This window comes from Pseudonaja textilis, chromosome 2, assembly GCF_049901715.1.
Source record: "Pseudonaja textilis isolate UNSWEBS1 chromosome 2, rPseTex1.2, whole genome shotgun sequence".
Classification (NCBI taxonomy): Eukaryota; Metazoa; Chordata; class Lepidosauria; order Squamata; family Elapidae; genus Pseudonaja; species Pseudonaja textilis.
In genome coordinates this window covers 68,547,795-68,570,603 of record NC_141991.1, presented here as the reverse complement: position 1 = coordinate 68,570,603, position 22,809 = coordinate 68,547,795, and the positions used below count along the sequence as shown (strand labels likewise).

At 39.3% G+C, this 22,809-nt stretch overlaps 1 protein-coding gene across 1 annotated transcript in view; it reads right to left on the bottom strand.

Moving 5' to 3' along the window:
* Nucleotides 1-20,255: 20,255 nt before the first annotated feature.
* CLINT1 (clathrin interactor 1) overlaps nt 20,256-22,809 on the bottom strand; it is an 84,351-nt gene continuing 81,797 nt past the window's right edge. Inside the window, exon 12 of the mRNA XM_026696679.2 lies at nt 20,256-22,057. Within this exon, the coding sequence (XP_026552464.1) occupies nt 21,690-22,057 (368 nt within the window). The 3' untranslated portion in view covers nt 20,256-21,689. The remainder of the gene's footprint in view (nt 22,058-22,809) is intronic.

The following is a 22,809-nucleotide window of genomic DNA, read 5'->3' as shown; positions in this document are numbered from 1 at the left end:
CTACATTTAACCTCTTCCACACTATGCAACTATTCCCTTTTATGAAGATATGAAGAATTGGTCATCCTATGTAACAGCAAACATATTGGCTCTCACTGGATAGAATTTTTGGACATTGATATGAAGAGTGTCTGTTACTAGCACATCTTAAAGCAACCTTCTTCTCATGAAGATTTTCTATGACTTTGAGCTCCAAACTTTTGCTCAAAGCTGCAAAGATGAATATTTACAACTTTGTTGATAATAATTTATTATATGTCAGTCAACAATTCATTTCTCACTTCACATGGCTCATGCTGTCAAAGATTTTCGTTTCTGGTTTCACAGAAACCCCATTGGGGCTGAAGATGAATAGAATTAAATTTTTGTTCAGCAGGAGAAATACCCCAGTGCCTTGGTAAAGCTATTCCACAATGTGAATGACAGAAGTCTAGTTTAGTGAAGAGTTAAATGTAAAAAAAAAAAAACCCTAATCCATGCAAATGTTTCAGGGGAATCTGAAAAGAGCAGCTCCTCAGCTGACAAGACATGAAGCCTGTCACAAAAGACAGAAAAGAAATGCCGCGTCTGACTTTTGATTTCATGTTTTCAGAGCAAAGTGCAGATACATTTGCACATTTTCTCCTTGACAATTCCCTGTCTACTTACCCCACTTCTGTTGGGGTCATTAGAAATGACAAAGCTTTGGGCTGATGGTTTATGCACATCCTCAATTTCAAAGCCTGATGTTAGAGAAGTGAATTGTTCACATGACACATTTTAACTAATGTTATTCTCGCAGTTCCTCCACTGAATCTTGGGGGCTCTAGTTTGTAGCTATGCAGTGCAATTTGAAATACAGTTCCCATGGTCCTTGGCTTGAGATGGCTGGCTCTGAATCCTTCCACGTTTTTAATGCATACAGGACTTGAATTTCTTTCTCCGCTTGTTCTTTTTTGTTTCTCCAGACGTTTCTCTTTTTGTCAAATGAGACACATCTGAAGGACCTGTGTCACATTCAGTGTAAACTCAGACACAGCCTGCATGGCGCAAATGTCCCAGCCTTCTGACTTTGGTTTTAACAGTTGGAAAAGGTTACTGCTAACCTACATATGCTATGTGAGCAAGGCAAAAGTGCCAATCAGCTGCCAGTCTGTGCTTTGGCCCTGCAAATACTTGTTAAAAGAATGTGCAAATGGCCTCTAGTCTCTTTTCTTAAGGATTGTATTTCCGAGAAGGAGTTTTTGCTTGAACCCCTGCAATGTATGATGTGTCTTAAAAAAAATGCTTGAGGATGTTAAGCGTCTGTACCTGGAGTTCAGTCTCCAAGGCAATAAATGTCTGACTATAATCCTAAGCTGTGCCAGAGTCATTTTTTTTAACAGAACCATTTTTAACGATACTTAATTTTTTAATCTTAACTTTCTCTACTGACATGAAGACAGTAATGCATTTGTAATAACATAGAGGTAGCCCTCAACTTACAGCCACAATCAAGCCCCAAAATTTTTGTTGCTCAGCAAGATATTCTATGACCTTCCTTGCCACAGTTGTTGAGTGAATCATTGCAGTTGTTCGATTAGTAACACGGTTGTTAAGTGAATCTGGCTTCCCCTTTGACTTTGCTTGTCAGAAGGTCGAAAAAAAGGTGATCCCATAACCTGGGGACACTGCAACCATCATAAATACATGCCAGTTGCCAAGCTTCTGAACTTTGATCACGTAACCCTGGGGATGCTGCATGCAACAGGGTTGTGTGAAAAACTCTTATAAGTCACTCTTCTTTTCAGTGCCGTTGTTCACTTCGAAGGTCACTACATGAATGATTTGTAAGTCAAGGACCACCTGTGCCTATAATAGTAAAGGAAAATGAAGCAATCAAGTCACTCAACAACAGGAAAATACAAAAAGGGAAAATACAAACAGTAATTTGTAGTAGAATAGAAACTACAGCAAAGCTCAGCCGTTGAGTAGAATTGCTGGGAAAGGGGCTGGAGCTTTTGTTCAGCATCTCAGTCATTTGCAAACATTTCTCCATTTTTAAAGGGGGGGGGGGCTGTGGGTATGTATGAAAGGAGAGAGAGAGAGTGAGAGAGAGTAGAATTGCAGAAAGAATGAACTAGCAAGTTGAGACAAAGGATTCCTTGTTTCTGCCACATTAAAGAAGGGCAGGTTATAGGCAGGGGAAGTTTTTTAAAATTTTTAACCTACAGAAAGGCTACGAAATTAGTGTTGCTGAAAGGAGGAAGGGAATCTCACAACAGAGGACCCCGTGCTTGATTTTCCCAGCTAGACAATTGCTTCGTTCTGTCTTCTTGCACATTTGAAAACCCAGCGGCCACAGCGGCCAGTCACAGGAGCCACGTCAAGCAGTCAGTGATGTAGTCTGTGGCCACTGTGGTCAACTGAGGTCAGTAACCCAAAACTGCCTTAGTCTCAATGCGTATCTCTGATCACTTCACAGGGGGAAATAGGAGGAGGAAGATGTGTTGGTTATGTTTGCTGTCTTGAGTTATTTGTAAAAAAAAAAAAAAAACAATAAAGGCAGGATACAAAATAAATAGATACAGATTTTTCTTTGGGCTAGAAAATGAACAACTGATGGACAAAAGGCTTCTCCAACGTTCGTGTCTGCAAGCGGTTTCCGTGACAAACCTGCTTGTAATTTCTCGGCGTGTCCATTAGATGGCGGTAGGGTAAAGCAAGTTCGTGTTCCGTTCCCCCGGAGAGGCTGGAGTCCACCAACTTCGGAGTCAGCCGAGTTAGAAGACGACTGAAGTGGGGAGGGAAAGAGTTGAGTGTGAGTTAATGCGGGTTGTTGCTCCTGCCAAAAGTCCGGGCGAAATCGAAAGTGCAAACCTTTTGGGAATGCTGGTTTCTCTGCTTCCTTTGGAGCAGGTGGCTGAAAAACACATATAACTGAATTAGCATTGAATGCTTTTAGCCGGGAAAGGTTTTTGCCCTTTTAACAGCCCGAAGTGCTTCATGAGAAAATCTTTTTAACGGGATCTAAAGGGGCGTCCGTTGTTTTCAAGTAAATTAGGGCAATTTCCAATTAGAAGGGATCTTGTGTAAACATTTCAGACAAAGCTGCAGAATGCTAGATTTAAGGCACACGGTTGGGAATATTTGTGTATTTCTTTTCTCCTGGACCCCCGCCCCCCCCCTTTCGGTTCTTATAATCTGATTTTTCCTCTATTGCTGCCTGGCTTTGCAAATTGAAGGGTGGGAGGGTTTCATGCCCCTCCAGAAGCAAGGGGAAAAAAGGTTGATCTGCTGCTCAAAGCATTTGCACCTGCCAGATAAACTCACAACTGTAATTGGTTGTGTGTGATATTTGTGCAACATTTTAAGTAGCTCTTTTTGTCCCCTTGCAAGTTCCACTAATGGCTAATATAAGCAATAAGCACTTAGACTTATATACCACTTTACAGTGCTTTACAGGCCGCTCTAAGCGGTTTACAGAATCAGCCTATTGCCCCCAACAATCTGGGTCTTTAGTTTACCCACTGAGGGAAGTTAGCACCCACACCTCTCCTAGAAAATGAAGTATCCTGGGAAATATTAAAAAGGCAGAATATTTCCCCTAAAAAGAATAGAAACTCAAGAGCAGAAACTTACCCCAGAGAGGCAGAAACTCACCCCCACCTTTGTTAATGGGCCATTAAGGCCTGGGCCAGAATACTTTACATAACAAAGATCTCCATGTAACGCTATAGCAATTGCCAAAAGCCCTTTTCAGTGCATTGTCATCCAGCAAGGCTCAACCAAGCCTGGAACTCAGGACAGCCTACAGAGTTGCCCCTGAATGGCCCCATGGGAATCTGACAACCAATTAGAAATAAGCTTCAATTCAAATCCCAACAAAGGTTATAAAACCCAGGCACTCTCGGCATCTCAGCCCTTTTTTCTTGATCTCTTCCTTCACCTTGAAGTATGTGATCATCCTTCCTTTTCACTCTGGAACTCCAGGCCATGTGTTCCTCCTGTCCACCATTAAACCTTCCAAACAGCCTCCATGTTTCCAGTGTCTTTTTCCCCACTTGGAACTGAACCCAGAAGGATATTTCTTCCAACACCACCTCGGAAGGATGGAAGGCTGAGTCAACCTTGAGCCTGGTGGGATTTGAACTGCCAAATTGCAGTCAGCCGGCAGTCAGCAGAAGTAGCCTGCAGTACTGCACTCTTAACTACTGCGCTACTGTGGCTCATATTGGTAGTCTGTGACTTACCGCCATTCGTTTAGCAACCATTCGAAGTTACATCAGCACTGGAAAAAGTGACTTACAACTGTTGCAGCATCTTCATGGTCACAGAGACAAAATTTGGCTGCCAGGCATCCTGCCTTATATTTACAATGGTTGGAGCATCCTGGAGGTCATTTGCAAGCTTCCCAGCTGGGTTCAATGAGGGGAAGTCAGATTTGCTTAATGACTGCATGAGTCACTTAACAATTGCAGTGATTCACTTAATAAACCATGCCAAAAAAAAGTCATAAAATCGGACACAACTCACTTAACAACTGCCTTGCTTGGCAATGGAAATTCTGGCCCTGATTGTGGTTGTAAGCTGAGGACTAGCTGTAACCAAATAAATTCATGGTGGGGAGTGTGCTACGAGCAAACTCTTAAGTATGAGAAAGTGTTGTAGAAAGTTAGCACCCACCACTCTTCTACAAGAATGAAATATTTTAGGAAATATTACAAAGGCAGAATATTATATTTCCCTAAAGAGAGAAATGGAGAAACATGTTCCTGGAAAGCAGCATCCACCTTCCTTAATAGCCCACAACAGATGTCAGCTTTTAAAAGATAAAGAGGTAGATAGCTCTATTCATAAGCAAACATCCTAGCCCAAGATGCAACAAAGGTAGGATTAGCCCTGAGCTACAATAGGAATTGCCATTGCATCAGCAGTCCAAACGTCAACAAAATTTATCTCAGATAATCTACAAAGCCAGCTATGACCCCTACATAACCCTTACAATAGAATACATGTTCTTGCACAGGAACAGGAAGTTCAAGTGCAAAGTCCAAGAGAAGGTATAAAACCACCCCATTCTCAATTTCATGTGGTCAGCTGCCCAGAACCATCCACGTGGTTCTGCTTCATCAATAAATGGACCTTCTTTCCAATCAGCCTCTACCCTCCATTTTGTCTCCAGTGCCTTTCTCCCTGCTTGGAACTGAACCCGGTGGATATTTCTTACAACATTGTCACTCTAGTGCCTCTGGCTGTTATATAAGACAGTCTATATCCTGGTGAAATAAGTGTAGAGCTAAAAATGTGAGACCTACAAGTGACGTCTCAGCATATTTCTTTTTTGCTTATGGGCAATGATACAGATCCCAGATATTGGACTGGGAGGACAGAAGTAACAATTGTTCTGTCCCATTTCAGAAATTTAAATATCTTATCCCTTCCCATAGGTGCTACTATCCATAGAAGGAAGACAGTTTAAAATGGCCTGGATAGGAAGGAGTATATGGATAGCACAAAGTCATCATCCTAAATTTCTTTTAGTGTTTATCCCATCTACTATTCAGCTGTAAACCAATTGGGAGGAAATGTAGGAGAGACATGACTCAAACTCCGAACTTCTTATCCCTTCAAAATTATGGCAAGAAGAAGTTTTAAATGCTGCTGCTGTCTCCCCAGTCATCCCTCAGCTTGTTTAAGGGAGGAGGAGGAGGAGGAGGAGGAGGAGGAGGAGGAGGAGGAGGAGGAGGAGGAGGAGGAGGAAATGGAAATTGTTGTTGTTAGTTGTGAAGTTGTGTGCGATCCATCGCAACCGCATTGACAATGTTCCTCCAAGCCTTCCTGTCCTCTACCGTCTTCTGGACTCCATTTCAGCTCATGCCAGAGGTGGTTATTCAGCAGGTTCTGACCAGTTCTGGAGAACCGGGTGGCAGAAATTTTGAGTATTTCGGAGAGCCGGCAAATACCACACCCACCAAGCCATGCCCACAGAACCGGTAGTAAAAAAAATTGAATCCCACCACTGGCTCACGCCTACTGATTCAGTGACTCCATCCAGCCACCTCATTCTCTGTCGTCCCCTTCTTCTTTTGCCCTCAACCGTACCCAGCTTTAGGCTCTTCCTTCTCATTAGGTGGCCAAAGTATTTGAGTTTCTTCTTCAGGATCTGGCCTTCTAAAGAGCAGTCAGGATTGATCTCCTCTAGGATTGACCGGTTTGATCGCCTTACAGTCCAAGGGACTCTCAGGAGTCTTCTCCAGCACCATAGTTCAAAGGCCTCAATTCTTTGGCGCTCAGCCTTTCTTATGGTCCAACTTTCACAGCCATGCATTGCAACTGAGAAGATAGCTCAGTTCAAATACCAGACTAATTAGAATTAGAGCTGGACACTCAGGCCCTTCAGTAATTCTCTGCCAAACCGGCAGGCATAGAAAGGAGTAGACAACCTTTGAGGGGAAGGAGAAATCCCCCAAATTTCCAAATTTCTCAAGGACAGGAGTTCCCCTAGGTAGCCCTGCTGTTGAAAACTGAGCAGTCTTAGGGTTGAATTAAAAAAAAAGAAAAGCATGGGAAATCAAGGGGACTGCTGATTTCCAGAGAAGTGTGAATGCAATGAAAGACCAGTTATGCCACTTGACAACCTTGTAGCAAATCACTGCAAGAAAAGCATGTTCTGCCTACCGTGAAGCTCTTTTCCTTTGATAGAATTTCTATGGTTAAATTCTCTTTCATCAAAGTAAAAAAATCCAGAGAGAAACAAATTCAGTGGAGGAAAATGTATCTATTCAGCACTAGAGAAAACACTGATTTGCCTAAAATATGCGTATGTTAGCTTAGAAGTAGATATTGTGATTAGTCTGACTTTCATGGGTTGCTGTTATCCGAACATGGGAGGGTCATGGCACCCTAACCTAGCACCCTCAGCTACTTTAATTCACTCCACATTTTTATACCATCTGTGGAACCTATGCTGCAAGCTGGCTGATCCTACTTGAAAACCCTAGAGGAAAATTTGATTTTCCTTAGTTTTAGTTAGCATTTGTTTACTTGTGCCTTTGCTTCCTCCCCCTCCCCCTCCTCCTCCTCCTCCTCCTCCTCCTCCTCCTCCTCCTCCTCCTCCTCCTCCTCCTCCTCCTCCTCCTCCCCCCTCCTCCTCCTCCTCCTCTTCTTCCTCTTAGATGTAGCTGCTATAGAAGATATGTTTAGTATATTATTCAATGTTTCTTTTCCTTTTTTTTAGTATAGATACAACTAAATATTGTTGCTTATATTTAGCAAATGGTTTTAATATGATCACAGGTTTAAAATTCCTAAGGAAAATTAGTCTGTATTTGCCAAGAAACTATCCCATCAAAGTTCCAATATTTTGGCCAACTTTGTGTCTCCTGGTACTTGTGACATTTGTGCAAAAATAGCCTAACATGCGAGGTTTGTGGTATTAATAAATGAGGATGATAGCTAGATGATATAGCTAGATGATACAGCTAAATGATAGAGAGATGATAGAGAGATAGAGAGATAAAGGGATGCTAGATATAGAGGGATGCTAGATAATATAGCTAGATGATAGCTAGATGATAGAGACAGAGAGGGATGGTAGAGATATGATAGACAGAGATAGATATATGTATTATAACATATAAAATTTTATTAAATAATTTTAAAAGAAGAAATACAAAGTATAGGTTTTGAAAGAGAAAAATAAAAAATCGTAAGTATATGAAAAGGTGAAAGAAAAAAAAGGCAGGAAGGAAAGGGAAAGAGAAAGAAAGAAAGAAAGAAAGAAAGAAAGAAAGAAAGAAAGAAAGAAAGAAAGAAAGAAAGAAAGAAAGAAAGAAAGAGTTATAAGAAGTGGTCCTTTTAAGAGCAGTTACATTTATATTTTAACACCCCCCATAGGTACAGCATAGCTTTTTCTTTCCATAAGCTACCCTTTCTAATAATTAAACCCATATATCACAAGTTTTTCTTTTTTCAGCAAAAAGTCCATAAGGGGTTTCCAATCATTAATAGATATAGCTGTTATCCTTTCTCCAGTCAAACAAGTCATTTTTGCCACTCTTCTAATTGTGTCATTGGGATGGGTGATATTAAGTCTGTCCCCAGGATAAATCACCCTCCTAATGAGATGAGTGGAAGATGCAGGAGTGGATGAGGTAGGGGAGTAATGGAAACGGCATTCCCTTTGCCATTGGATAGGTCTCCCCTCTGTAAATAAAGTAAAAAAAAACAACCCCCTATCAATAAGCCAACCAAGATTTTATTACTCTTTGGAAACGAAAAAGGTGCTGAATTTGGATTGATATCAATAGGACCTGGCAACTTCTGTTGTACTGAACTCCTTGGCTGTTGTGATGGCTCTTATCCGATTCAGAGGTGGGCAAGTTCAGTCCTCCCACCTTGGTAAATGACTTCCTTACAGTGTAAGACCGTGGGAATTAATTTATTTCAAAGGGAGTAGGGAGCTTGTCATTTTTTCCCTGGGTTAGAGGTTCTCAGCGTCTCCTTCTTCTCTTAGGCTGCTGTCTAATTAAAACCTCAGCCTTAAGCTAGGGATTGTAGAGCTTCAGTGCACCGAGGAGTACCGGTATGAATCATTTTCTAGCAGCTCCTCTGACTCTTGGCTTTGCCTTTGTCTGCCACCATCATCAGCTAATGAACAAGAAGGAATTGGCTTTCATCAAACCAGCCGAAGGAAGGCAGGCATCTCAAGGAGAAGGCAACTGCCTGTAGCTTCTGGCCTTGTAAGCTCTTCAAAATGAAACCCACCAACTGTGCAAAACCAAAATAGCTGCTCAATATCACATTGGGAATAGGAGGGCACATAAAAGGAATCATTGTTCGGCTTTCAGCGCTTCAAGTTTATGCTATGATGCAGAGTGCCTGGAGCGCAACCGCTTTTTCACCTCCCGAGATTCAGAAGGAGAGTAGAAGATGGGTGTGCAAGCGAGAGTCATCCCACAGGAGGAGCGAGCAATTAAGCACCGATTAGAGATGAGAAGACATTCCCCACCTTCCACATCCCCCCATTCAGCATTCAGGCTAGAGAATGACATTTTGGGTAACACTTTGCCCGATTAATAGGTCCATAAAATAACAAAACAAGGATGTATTGTTCCACAAAGCCATGGAATGATGGTTTGAAATCAAGTGCACATAGGCTGTTCTTCAAAAGGGAACAGATCTCAGTGCAGCAGGGGGCTCTCCTGTAGAAACAGTATCTAATTGCACAAAGAGGGTCAGGGTGCATTGTGTATGTGCGTGTCCAAACACAGCATACGATCCTTGGACTTCTGTTATACCGGCTGGCTACATCCCTCTGAGGGGGATGCGTATTGCCTTTGGAGGCTGCAATGCATAAGCCGGATGGCAGGCATTGTTTCACAGCTCAGTCTCTCTGTTGAGGAGGAGGAGGAGGAGGAGGAGGGGAGGAGGAGAAAAAATTGAAGGAGGGAGTGCCATCCGTGTCACCTTGAGCTCCTGGAGAAAAGGTGAAATCTACAGATAACCGATAAACACAGATATAAAAGGGGATGCCTCAGACACCCGTAGCAACTTACTGGAACAGTATACTACATTGGAAATACACAGAGGTCACAAACAATATGCACACATCTAGCCTTGAAATGATCCTGGAAAGAGCAGGCAGGAAACCACAGAGCTTGAAGTAGATTTCCCTACATTGTGAGCTTCAGTTTCATTAAGGACAATAGGCCTCCAGTTGCAATGAATGGCATGAAACAAAGTTGTTGGCAACTCTGTGGGCTACCTTGCTTGTACTTCACCGACACAGACTTTCAAGGGCTGTCTTGGGAAATCCAGTGACACATCCTAAGCAAAATGAAAGCGTAGCAGAGATTGTGTCCTTATTCACAGCTGTGGCTGTGAATTAATCAATGTCAAGGGGATTCAGAGAAATGTTAGAGTCATTTGAGATACCTTGTCCAGGCACATAAAGGAACATAATGTGCCTTTGCCATTTGAAGAGCTGAATCCCTAAAAAATAAACTTCCCTCTCTCCCCCCGGTGTACATTCAAACCAGAAATTAGCCCAAAAACATACGCAGAAGAGACAATTTTGGTAAACTATCCTGGCATTGCCAACATTTTGAATAAAAGACTAATTGCCAAGTACCATATTCACATGGGACCATTAGTAATTCCATAGCTATGCAAATTAAAACAGTGATGTATGATTTATAGCTTTAATAATGTTCTGAAGGCTCTTAAATTTTAATCACTTGCAACATCCTTTTTAATATTCAATTACTTTATTAACTAATTAGGTCACTTGCTGAAAAAGCACATAAGGTTGGTGCTATTTTAATATCAGCTGAGCCTCACAAAAAACCTTTGAAATGGTGAGAATGGTTTATTTATTTTAAACAGATCATTAAGATGCTGTCATTAATAAACCAATTATAGTGGGGAAATCAAGAAACTGAATTTCCACTTCTGCATTCAGGGTCTTGTCCACTTGAGTGGCCATGTGTGTAATGGGTGCAGAATTAGAAAAGTTCTGGATAAAGAGGTTGGATAGTTCCTATTGTTGCATTATTGTAAGTTTTCACACACATATATCCACAGGTCACCAGGTAAGGGAAAGTTGATCTGGAGTTTTTGGTAAAGGGGAGGCTTGAAAGTAGCCAGTAACTAGATTATTTTAGTTATGAGATGGGTATGTTAGACCAATATTTGGGTAAGTTGGTACAAAGTAGGCATACATTTTTCTCTTTTGTGGAACATTGAGTCAGCGTAGCATAAAAAGGCTCTATTTAAGCCCTGGGAAAGCACACAGCAATTATCTCATTTAAGTGCTCAATTGAAGGACTTCTTTTGGTATTTTTTATATATTTTTTTATTTATTTTTATTCGTCAATTGCTTACAAGATAATAGGTATAAGTAAAAACATAGTTATGAATACATGGATACATATAAGAAAAAAATATATAAAAGAAACAATAGGACAGGGACGGTAGGCACGTTGGTGCGCTTATGCACGCCCCCTACAGACCTCTTAGGAAAGGGGTGAGGTCAATAGTAGACAGACTAAGGTTAAAGTTTTTGGGGTTTGGAGAAAAAACCACAGAATCAGATAGAGTATTCCAGATATTGACCACTCTGTTGCTGAAGTCGTAATTCCTGCAATCAAGTTTGGTGCAATTAACCTTGAGTTTGTATCTATTGTTTGCTCTAGTGTTGTTATGGTTGAAGCTGAAGTATTCATTGACAGGTAGGACATTGCAATGTATGATTTTATATACTATACTTAGATCGGACCGAAGGCGGCGTAGTTCTAGATTTTCTAGGTCTAGAATTTCAAGTCTGGTGGCATAAGGTATTCTGCAATGAATAGAGGAGTGGAGAACTCTCCTTGTGAAATATTTCTGGACTTTCTTAACTGTGTATATTATGTATATCAAATATATTATGTATATCAGATACATAATGTGGGTTCCAGACTGATGAGCTGTATTCAAGTATTGGTTTAGCAAATGTTTTGTATGCTCTAGTTAGTAGTGCAATATTACCAGAGAAAAAGCTACGTAAGATTAGATTAACAACTCTTAATGCCTTTTTGGCTATGTAGTTACAGTGAGCTCTAGCACTTAGATCATTAGAGATGAGTACTCCAAGGTCCTTGACAGAGTTTGGATCATCCACAAGGTCTTGACTATTCAGCCTGTATTTTATTTTCTGATTTTGTTTGCCACTGGTTTCCTGGAGACAAATGTTAGAACAGTATCAGCTGCAATGTTATGCTGATTGTAACCTTCCCATCTAAACCAAACTGAAGAAAAAATGATATTCAAGATAATTAATTGATAAACAATCAATTCCAGCCTTCTTTGTCTGGTTGATTTTCTCACTTGTATGTGTACATACATACACACACACACACAATGCTCATACCCCAGGGGTGGGATTTTACCAGTTCGCACCTATTTGCTAGAACTGGCTGTTAACATTCTAAGCAGTTCAGAGAACCAGTTGTTAGAAGAAATTACTGGCCTAATCCTGTAAGGAAGGCAGGAAGGAAACATTCTGGTGTTGCTTATAGAAACTGCCTCTCCGTTAAACCTTATTACATTCTTGGCAGGACTAGACTTCCTTTTTCAGGAACTTCTCTGGAGTTTTTTTCCTCTCCTTTGCTGGTACTTTGCTTGTGTGGAGTGACCATTCAAAGTTACAATGGCACTGAAAAAAGTGACTTATGACCATTTTTCACATTTACCGACTGTTGCAGCAACTCTACAGTCATGAGAGGCTAGGCGAGGAGATGTGTGCTTCGATGTGAGTGATATTGAGTTGGCCACGCCCAGCCAATAACATGACCACCAAGCCATGCCCACCAACTTAGTCACACCTACAGAACCGGTTGTTAAAAAATTTGAATCCCACCCCGTCATACCCCAATATTTCATCAAAGATGAATAAGAAGAGAAATATCGTAAATTTAACATAAACAATTTATTTCCAGAAAGAGACAATAATTTGCATTGTCGAAGTTTAGCCTTGTCCCATTCTGCTGATGTGAGTTCCTGTCATCAATAAGCTATCGCTCTAGATTTTTTTTCCTTCTCTCCTACTCAACCTCAAATTACCATTAAAAATTGTGCTAGAATTTGCTACTATTTTCAGCTGTTAATTTCCAGATGGGTGTTTTGGAAACTGACCAATATTCTAAAAATAAATCTTCCAGAAGAGGAAGGATCTTGGACTGTTCTAGTCTGAATAGGATGGTCCCAAAGGATATGGAGGGGGGGAGGAATATGGAGTCTGGAGAATATGGAGGGAGGGAGGAATTACTTTAGCAGTGACTTTTCTACACCTTTAGTTCAATCTGCTCTAAGAACTCAGTTTAGACAGTACCCTGGCAAATGTTAGAGAGTGACCTTATTTTATTTTATTTGGTTGGTTAGTTGCTTACAAGATAATAGGTATAAGTAAAAACATACTTATGAATACATGGGTATATATAAGAAAAATAAAAAAATAAAAGAAACAATAGGACAGGGACAGTAGGCACATTGGTGCGCTTATGCACGCCCCCTACAGACCTCTTAGGAAAGGGGTGAGGTCAATAGTAGACAGTCTAAGGTTAAAGTTTTTGGGGTTTGGGGAAGAAACCACAGAATCAGGTAGACTATTCCAGATATTGACCACTCCGTTGCTGAAGTCGTATTTCCTGCAATCAAGTTTGGTGTGGTTAACCTTGAGTTTGTATCTATTGTTTGCTCTAGTGTTGTTATGGTTGAAGCTGAAGTATTCATTGACAGGTAAGTCATTGCAATGTATGGTTTTATATACTATACTTAGATCGGACCGAAGGTGGTGTAGGTGCAGGTTTTCTAGGTCTAGAATTTCAAGTCTGGTGGCAAAAGGTATTCTGCAACGAGTAGAGGAGTGGAGAAATCTTCTTGTGAAATATTTCTGGACTTTCTCAACTGTGTTAATATCAGATACATAATGTGGGTTCCAGACTGATGAGCTGTATGCGAGTATTGGTTTAGCAAATGTTTTGTATGCTCTAGTTATTAGTGTAATATTACCAGAGAAAAAGCTATGTAAGATTAGGATAACAACTCTTAATGCCTTTTTGGTTATGTAGTTACAGTGGGCTCTAGCACTTATGTCATTAGAGATGAGTACTCCAAGATCCTTGACAGAGTTTGGATCATCAACAAGGTCTTGACTATTCAGCCTGTATTTTATTTTCTGATTTCTTTTGCCAATATGTAAGACAGAGGATTTGTTTGTTGAGATTTGAAGTTGCCATTTGTTTGACCATTCTGATACATAGTCAAGGTCTTTTTGAAGGGTAGCAGTATTGTCTGTGGTGTTGAATAGCTTTACATCATCAGCGAAGAGAACGCAATTGCTCTTGATATGATCACAGAGGTCATTTATGTAGAGTATGAAAAGAGTTGGTCCTAGAACACTGCCTTGGGGGACACCACTGTTGACAGGTACAGAATTTGATAGGATGCTCCCAATTTTGACCATTTGTTGTCTGTTTGACAGGAATGCTTCTATCCAGTTATGCAGGTGTCCAGAGATACCATAAGATTTTAGCTTTAGGAGTAGTTTGTCATGTACCACTGAATCAAAGGCTTTACAGAAGTCTCCTGTCTCTGAATTTAGTTACTGGTACTTTTCTCTCCTTTGGGCTCCCAGCGGCGTGATTATGCATCTGCCTTGGTCACCATCTTGAGATGGTTCTCCTTGATGCAACCTAGTTCTAAAGTGTTTTTTCTTTTATTTTCTTGGCTGGATCTTTGGCAACCTTATTATTAAAAAATGCCTTTATACTGTAGCCAGAAAGTAAAGCCAGAAAATCAAACTTGAAGCAAGTTGATTACTGTCTGTCTATGTGAAAAACATCAGAAAGCTAAAATATATGTTTGTTTGGGGCTGTGCTGAAAGTTGAGTAAAGATTGGAGGAAGGAATGTTGACAATCTTTCATAGCTGACAACACAATTCACCTCCCCAAAACTGAAAAAAGAGATCTGAAAAGTCTGATCAAAAGGATTAAAGAAGTGAAGAAATTTGTCCTCCTGCTGAACATCAAAAAGACAATCTCATGACCACTGTGAGGAATGGAAATGTCAAAATAGGATTGATGGTGAAAACATGGTAAAGAAATCGAATGCCTGCAAGAATTCATTTTCCTATGATTGCAGATTGATCAAAGCAATAATTTAGTCTCTATCTGCAGTGCAGAAATACAGCATCAAATCACACTAGATCACACAGCAATGATAAATATGATTTGAGTATGGAAAAGCATCAGCCTGGGAATTAAACTGTACTATTGTGTTTTCCGTAGCTACCTATGGTTGCGAAAGTTGGACCATCAAAATAACAGGAGGAAAATTGACTCATTTGAGCTGTGGTGTTGCAGAAGGTTCCGGCACATTCCTTGGACAGCAAAGACGATAAACAAGCAAGTAGTGGAACATATAAAACCAGACATATCGCTGGAAGGCAAAATCACAAAATGCTGCATTACTGTCATGCAATCAAACTCACTGGAAAAAGCAGTTATGCTTGGAATGGTCAGTGGTGAAAGGAAATGAGGCTGCCAAAAACCCCGGTGGCTAGACTCCATCAAACCTGATGCCACACAGAGCATAAAACAGTTGAAGGAAATGGTACAAGATCAGAAAATGGGAAGAGAGCTGGTCCAATAGACTCACCAAGAACTAGACACAATTGAATGGACAGCGTCTTCTTCAGTCTATGTGAACCCTTATTGGTTTGAAGTTAGGAAAAGAAGCACCTACACACCTACACTCACAGGGAGCAAGCGAGAGGTTTGCACCCACCATAGATACTGCTCATGGCATAGTGAAGAGATGCTGGCACCAGAGCCTCTTTTATGAGAACAAATAGTATATATGCACTTTGGAAGAAAATCAGAATAAAAGCGCATTTGGTTGCCTCTGCAAATATGCTGTTCCCAAGATTAGCCCTCCAAATTGAAAGCTGGATTTCTAGATCAGGTATCAATTGAGCAATGGATTTATTTGCACAGTAGAATGCTAAGAGTTATTTAATTGATTTGCACTACTAAAGTTAGCTGCTGTTTTTCCCCTCCAAAACGCAGGACCAGTTTTTAGTAATGCAAAGGATGAGGGAAAATCTCCACTGGAAAGGAATCTGGTACCCCATCACACAGCTGAACATTTTAAAATGTAAAAAAGTAAAACAAATGATCTCGTCTTTACTTCCCCTGCTTTGCAATGGAGGGGAAATGGAGCTTTGTTTGCAAGCACAAAGGCGTAGGCGTCGAAGAGTTGGTTGTTAACCTCAGCAGCCCAATTCAATGTGACAATGACACTTCACAGCACATTGCATCCAATCTCATTTGAAGCTGACGAAGATGGTTTCTGCTTTATATCTATTGGTTTATTAATGGACTACAGCCTCTTAAGCAGATGCATATTCATTAGGTAGCCAGCTGTTCAGAGGTTCCCAGATGTCGAATGTAGCTTTATCTTAAAATGTTTGTATATCTTTCCATGCATGCATATATATGTGTGTGTGTGCTCTATTCAAACTACTTTATTATGGAACAAAGTAATTGAGGATCTATTAAAAGAGCTGGTTAATTACTAAACTAGAACCTTATGCTACCTTGTAATTTTTTGTCTTTTTTATAACCATTTGGACCATAACACTCTTGGGATTTCTAAAAGAAATGTTTAGCACATTGAATGAAATGTTACCAAGTGTTCACCTTTTTTTCTTGTACAATTGTATATACAAGTAGAACTCAGCACTGTGAAATGGTTGAACGGTATATTTCTTGCCTGAGGTCAGAGGTGGAATGGAGTCTTCTCAGAGATTACCCATCAAAGCTTGCAATAGAAGAAAGAAGCCACTGGCAACTTGTACTACTTAAGAAGTTCATTAAAAAAAAAAGTTAAAGGAACTTACAGTAGGCCAATCCTTCCAGAGGGAGTTTGCACCACTTTTGAGAATAACAGAGCATGTCCTCCATGGTTCAGTCTAGTTGGGTGGAGGAGCAGAAATCTCAGGAGGGCTCTACAAGGAAGCAGCCTCTAGCACGGAAATGGTTTTCTAGACCAATATTATTTAAGGCTCTGTTGAAAAGGTCTAGTATTGTTTCAATCACTCTTCTTAAAAATCAATCACTAGATGCATCTGGCAAAGAAGCTGCTGAAGCCTCTTGACAACCAGTTGGGTGCACATTTCCTCTTTAAGAAGTAGTTTCAGAAAATGCATCCCACAAAAAAATAATTTACCTATGTATTATTTCCCAGGGATTTGCCTAAGGCTATGTTTAATTCCTAGCCCTTTGCGGAAGTAAGGTGTATCTTGGGTGCACGTTTCACTGCAAACTATCATGAAGAGATGATGTGGGTTCTGACAGTTTCAGGAAAGAGGAATGATGTCTAAATTGCTAGATGTGAGTCTAAATAACAATTTGTAATTAATTAGAAATGAGATGTTAGGCCAGTATTGTTTTGTGTTAGAGGCAAGGTAAAAATCCTTTCTCTGAAACAGTTTGCTCCATTTTTATACTTAGCAGCATCAACTCTGAGCAATTTTAATTGCAACCTAGTTCTATTTGTAATGGGTTTTAAGTAAGACACAGCGTTCTGTTTCATGTCATACTACCTTGTCAGAACTCTTTAAATAATCAAATAAAGTAGTTGCACTTGATCATTATTGTGGTAACAGCCACAACTCCATTAAAGACACATGAACATATTTGGCACTTGTTAGAGATGACAGAATTTGTTGTTTGCTGGGAATGTAACCACTGAGTATAACAAGTGCTTAAATTGTGAGAAACATCACAAGAAATATTACAATATGAATAACCAAGTACAATTGTTGAGCTTCATTCTCTGATTATCTCCAAAGAAAGAAATAGAAGAGGAACTTCTATATAGACAATGTCATGTCCTAGAGTGTCCGGAACATCAACTGTTTTCTTGATCTCAAATCCCATCCCATCTGCAGTTTAAATTGCTTTTTCATAATAACATGTTGTAAATCAGGGTTTCTCAACTTTGGTGGCTTTAAGATGCGTTAATTTCAGCTTCCAGAAATCCCCAGCCAGCATGCTGAAGAATTGAACACCATATACCTTAAAAGTTGCCATGGTTGAGAAATACTGGTATAAATTGCCTGGCTCTTTTCTTGTGAAAATCCACAAACATTAGAAGGGCAGTTCCACTTTCATAACTAAATTTCTAATTGACTGGCACGTGCAACATCACTGATTTTCACTTGACATGGCTTCAAATCTCAAGAAAATGGCCAAGTTCTCCTGACTTTTAATACTCAGTCCCATCCCAAATAGGTAGGATGTTGATGTAATTATTTATTTCCTTTGGAATCACAAGACATAAGTGTGACCTAAGGGGCTTTGAAGAATGCATGCTAGGCCAATCTTTCTGCAAAGATTACACGACAGGCTCTTGTACTCTGTATTAAATGTGTAATTGGCTGACTTTCCCCAATCAAACTTTTGCGTGATTGTCTTTTTTTCCTGTATGAAAAGTAAATGTTCCATTCTTGACAGAACTCAGGGATATCTTTGCTATGCTGAGAAAACATGAAAAGCAATCGTTTCCCCCAGAATTGTTGGGGATCAGATTTATATTGTGGATCATTATTTCTATTTTTGATCAAATTACTTGTAAACTTTTAAAAAAGATCTCATTTTGCAGTTCTAAAGAATATATTAAAATATTATACCAGAACCAAGCCATAGACAAACACTCATTTACAAGGTAACATGTAACAGAATATGCAGCAGGTAAGGCTCCTGTTAAAAAAATGTTGCTGTTTTTGTTACTCTTTTCCAAAATACTCAGTGTTATTTCTCCTCCCATTATGGTCAATCCTGAGTCAGTTGAGTTTTCTATTGTTACCTAACATGCTCAGTTCTAGCCAATCTTTTCCTTACTAGGGAAGAATACAGATGTTGAGATCCCCAAGTCTACCAATATTTGTGATGGTGCTGCTGGCTATATATAATTATCTGCTTTCATAAAAGGCTTTCATAATTACCATTTGGGATCATTATTATTGTTCTTCGGACTGAATGCATAGCCAAACAGTTTCAATTTCCTGCAATCTCTAGAAACCTAAACCCTGAGAAAGGGGTGGGGGAGAGAAAGAGGATTTAAGCATTTATTACTATTACTGATGATTGCTCACATTATACAAGCTGTTTATTGATAAATCTGTCCTTTTTGGTCCTTCTTTCCATAGAAAATGTTAGGTGGTTCTTTGCTGATGGATCAAGATAAAACAGATGCTGCCATCCATACTCATTTAGTAGTTTTAAACATCGTTTCTGTTAGAATATGTTGCATTACCATATTACCAACAAATCTTTCATTTATTCATTTGCTATTGTGTGAAATGGCAAAATATAGGTTGTTTTCCATAAAGAATGATTCATATTGTTTCAGTGGTTAGCATGGACTTTTCGATGAAAGCTGTGTTGGAAATGTCAAGTTCCTTATTAATTTGTGCACAACGCATCCTTGGGAAAGAATCTCTATTTTGGGTCTTCTGACATCAGAATGGAAGATGGACTTTAGGGATAGATTTATTGCCTAACAAGTGCCCCCCAAAATACATGCCATCACTTGCCCTTCCTACCCAATTTCTTTTTTCTTAGAACATTGTTTGGGGGCTGTATTACTTGAATCATTACATTGCCTGTGTGTGTGTGAAAATATAATTAATTAAATCTGCCTACGGGGAGGATATTCCGGATCCCACCATGCATGAAAAATATTCACATCATCATACAAAAGGGAAACATTCTCAGCTTCTATATTTGCTTTCCATTTCCTTTCTTGGATATTTGCAGAAACATATTCCAGAATCATATCCAAGTCTGGTACCTGCTGACCAGGTTTGAAGAGGCTTAGATTTGAAAAGCTGCCAATAGTTCTGCTTTTATGCTTCCCACCTGCTCTGAATGTATTGTTATGTGTCTCAGTGTCCACAGAAAAGGTACAGCAGGATACAATCAAACAGTAATACTTCTAGAAAAATATTTGACAGGTTTTCACCATGTGTTCAAAAGCAGTAATCTAGTTCAGGTCCAACTCAGCTTGGTTCCACGTTTCTTGCAAAACATTCTAGTTTGAAGAGACAACCTGGTTTTTTTATTATCCTACTGGATAAAAAATCTTTTTGACCACTTCTCCGTGGAACCCATCTGCTGCCATCACTTGCAATTCATGTTCTATTTGCATGCTTTCTTTCTTTTTCTGCTTCTCAACATCTGTCACAAGCCAAAGTTGTGAAGACAATTCCCACCAAAAGTTCAAGGATTTCAAAATTGGAACTGAAGATCTGTCCTGCTCAGCCAGTAAAGCTTGTCTTGATTACTTTGATGTAACAACACTTGAAAGCTCCTATTTTATGAAACTAATTTAAACACACTGAATTGTTGAAAGATTAAAAACCGCAGTCAGCTAATTACACTCACTCTCATCTCTTATTCAGCAAATGAATCACTTTTCATTACCACTTAGCTGAAGTACATGAATTTCTGCCTAATTAGAAATGTTGTAGATGGAGCATTAGCAAGGCTGGAGCGGGTCAAGATATCTTGGCTGCTTCATTTTTAATTTTTAACAGTAGAGTCAGATAGAAAAGGTGGGTGATCAGAAGTCATTAAACATTTTTAAATTATTTATAAAAATTACTTTACCCAAATGATCCTTATTCCACCCCCCCAACTGCTCTCATAAACATCAAATGGAATGAAAGGAAGAACAGCCCCAACAGTGCTTTTAATGAACACTTTAATGTTATGCATAACAGAACATTATGAGTACAATGGAAATAAATTTTAATCAATTTGATAGGAACAATAAAAAAATAAAGTAACCAACAGAAGAAAGGGGGAAGCAATGAAGTTTTAATACCTAGAATATAGTACTTATTTTAGTAGCAGCCCTGACTTTGCAAACATAAATTGGACTTCTGCATGCCAGATCCAAAATCATGATATGTGGGTGAATCTAAATGGAGGCTTTCTTTTCAACAGGTAAAGGAAAAAAAAATCTTTCATTCATTCATTCACTTCTTTTATTTTCATTTGATTCATAAAATCTGACTGCTACAGGTTTCCTTTAATAATAATAATATATATATATTTATATATATTTAACTCCACTCTATTGGATTCTGCAATTGCTAAGGCCATATTTACATAAAACAAAGCCAACAATTGTATAAAATCTAAAATTTAATGCTATTGGCTTGACAAAATGTTTGAAGATGATTACCATTAACTTAAAAGACAGTCATCCTGTAGTTTTTGTGTGTGTGTGTGTAAAGTTGCAAGAAAGAAAGAATGAATAAACATTGCTGCCTTTAGACTATCTGTGATGTAAACAATAACCCCAGAGAATGCTAGGTAATATGCCACTGGCCACTGATGCAGAACTGCAGAAAACAATTTTAAAAGAATTCCAAATTATACATAAAAAGTTCTCCAAAAGGAAACCATGTAGCAGTTCTGGAGAATGTTTCCACCAGTCCTGCGTTGAATATTATATAGCAGAACCTGGAAGGAACATCCCTTCCTGCCCCAGCTTTATTCGTAGGCAAATTGCTTGACGAGGTCGATAATAAAAATTTGGATAGTACAGCAGCATTGCTGGAAGAGTAGCAAAAGTATATATACATTCCAGGTCTCTTTGAATTAGCCATAATCACATATGTAAGCCATTTTTGGACAAAAATATATATATATATATATTCTTATAAAAAATTGATCAGCATACTTTGACTTCAAATTTGACTCAGTGGTAGGAAAAGGAATGGATCCAATTAAGATAAAACAGATTCCAATGGGGGAAAAAGAAATCAAGTATAAAATTAGTTTCACACGTATTTACCCCCAAATTCCATTCTTCCCATAAGTTTCAAAGTTAAAACTGTTGCTGCTACCAGAAAAGCTTTGAATTGTCCCATTATAAAACATGGCCTAGACATTGCAGTGTCAATTCACTGGAAGAACATTCAATTCCAAAACTTGAACAAAAGTAGTTTTAGAGTTCAAAAAAAATGACCTTTGGATTCGTATGTGGATTCCTTTAAAATAAGCAATAAAAAGAAGGGAAAAAAAAAGCATTTGATCAGCATTTTCCACCCTCATCCCAGCTTTATTTGTGCAGCTAAAATCCTTCATTCGATCTGATTGGTTTATAATCTTTATTTGCTAAAATTGGCAAAGTTGGCAAAGGCATCTTGCTTAGGTTGCACAGTTCCGGGAGTCATAGAGGATGCCACAGCTATATTAGGAACTCCCATGCCCATTGTACCCGACAAACCCATTCCAACAGTTGGCATTGCCATGTTCACATTCATTCCCATCATGCCCTGGTTCATCATAGGGTTGGGGCCTCCTATGGAAGCCATCCCCATTGTGCTAGTCATTGTAGTAGGCATTCCCATCCCCACGGGGACAGGGCTGCCCATCAATGGGTTTGCTGGGGGTCGAAGAGGCATCATGCTGGGGGGTGAGTTGAGGCCCAAAGTTGCAAAATTCTGAGTCATCACATTCATAGGTTGTTGCATATCTGGAAGAAAAATGTGGTTTAAGTGGAAAGCCTTTTAAATGTTTGCTGTCTTACTTATTTAAGGCATATCTTTTCTCTCTCTTTTCCCCAGAGATGTGTTCAAATCAAAGCTTCAAATAAATTAAAATTCAAGTCACAATCTTTAGAGCACTACTCCATACCTTTCTAATATCTCATATTATTATATAGTATTAACTTCTACTTCTTGAAGCTTTCCTGTATCCAAATTGCAGCTTCTCTTTCTATTCCCTTATCAAAATCCCTATCAACATATTTTGATGATCTACACCTATAGCACATTCCTAACTTCATGGGGGGGGGGGGGAAACCCTCATTTCCTTTTCTGCTTGAATTTCCCTTGTCTCTGACTGGAAGACATTATAATTAGGAAGGAGAGCAATTATTGCCTGGAGAGATGGATTTGGGATTTCCCAAGTGTTTGGGAAAAGAGGTCGACAAAAGAAGTGAAAGGGTATCATAAACTACTAGATAAAATAGGACTACACTTTGTGAGTTTTCAAACTGACATCACCACATTACTTACAATTGTGCTTGCCCTCTGCCTATTGGCAAATCACAATGCATACTGGTGAATTACCAAAAGTTCAGATCCAAAACAGAGAAATAAAGAGTTATCACTTTCTGATATTTGGAAATACCATTCATGATGATGCTGTACATTTCCAACATTTAAAGATATGTTAAAGCTAACACAAATCAACCAACCATGTAACTGTTGAGTACTACTAATT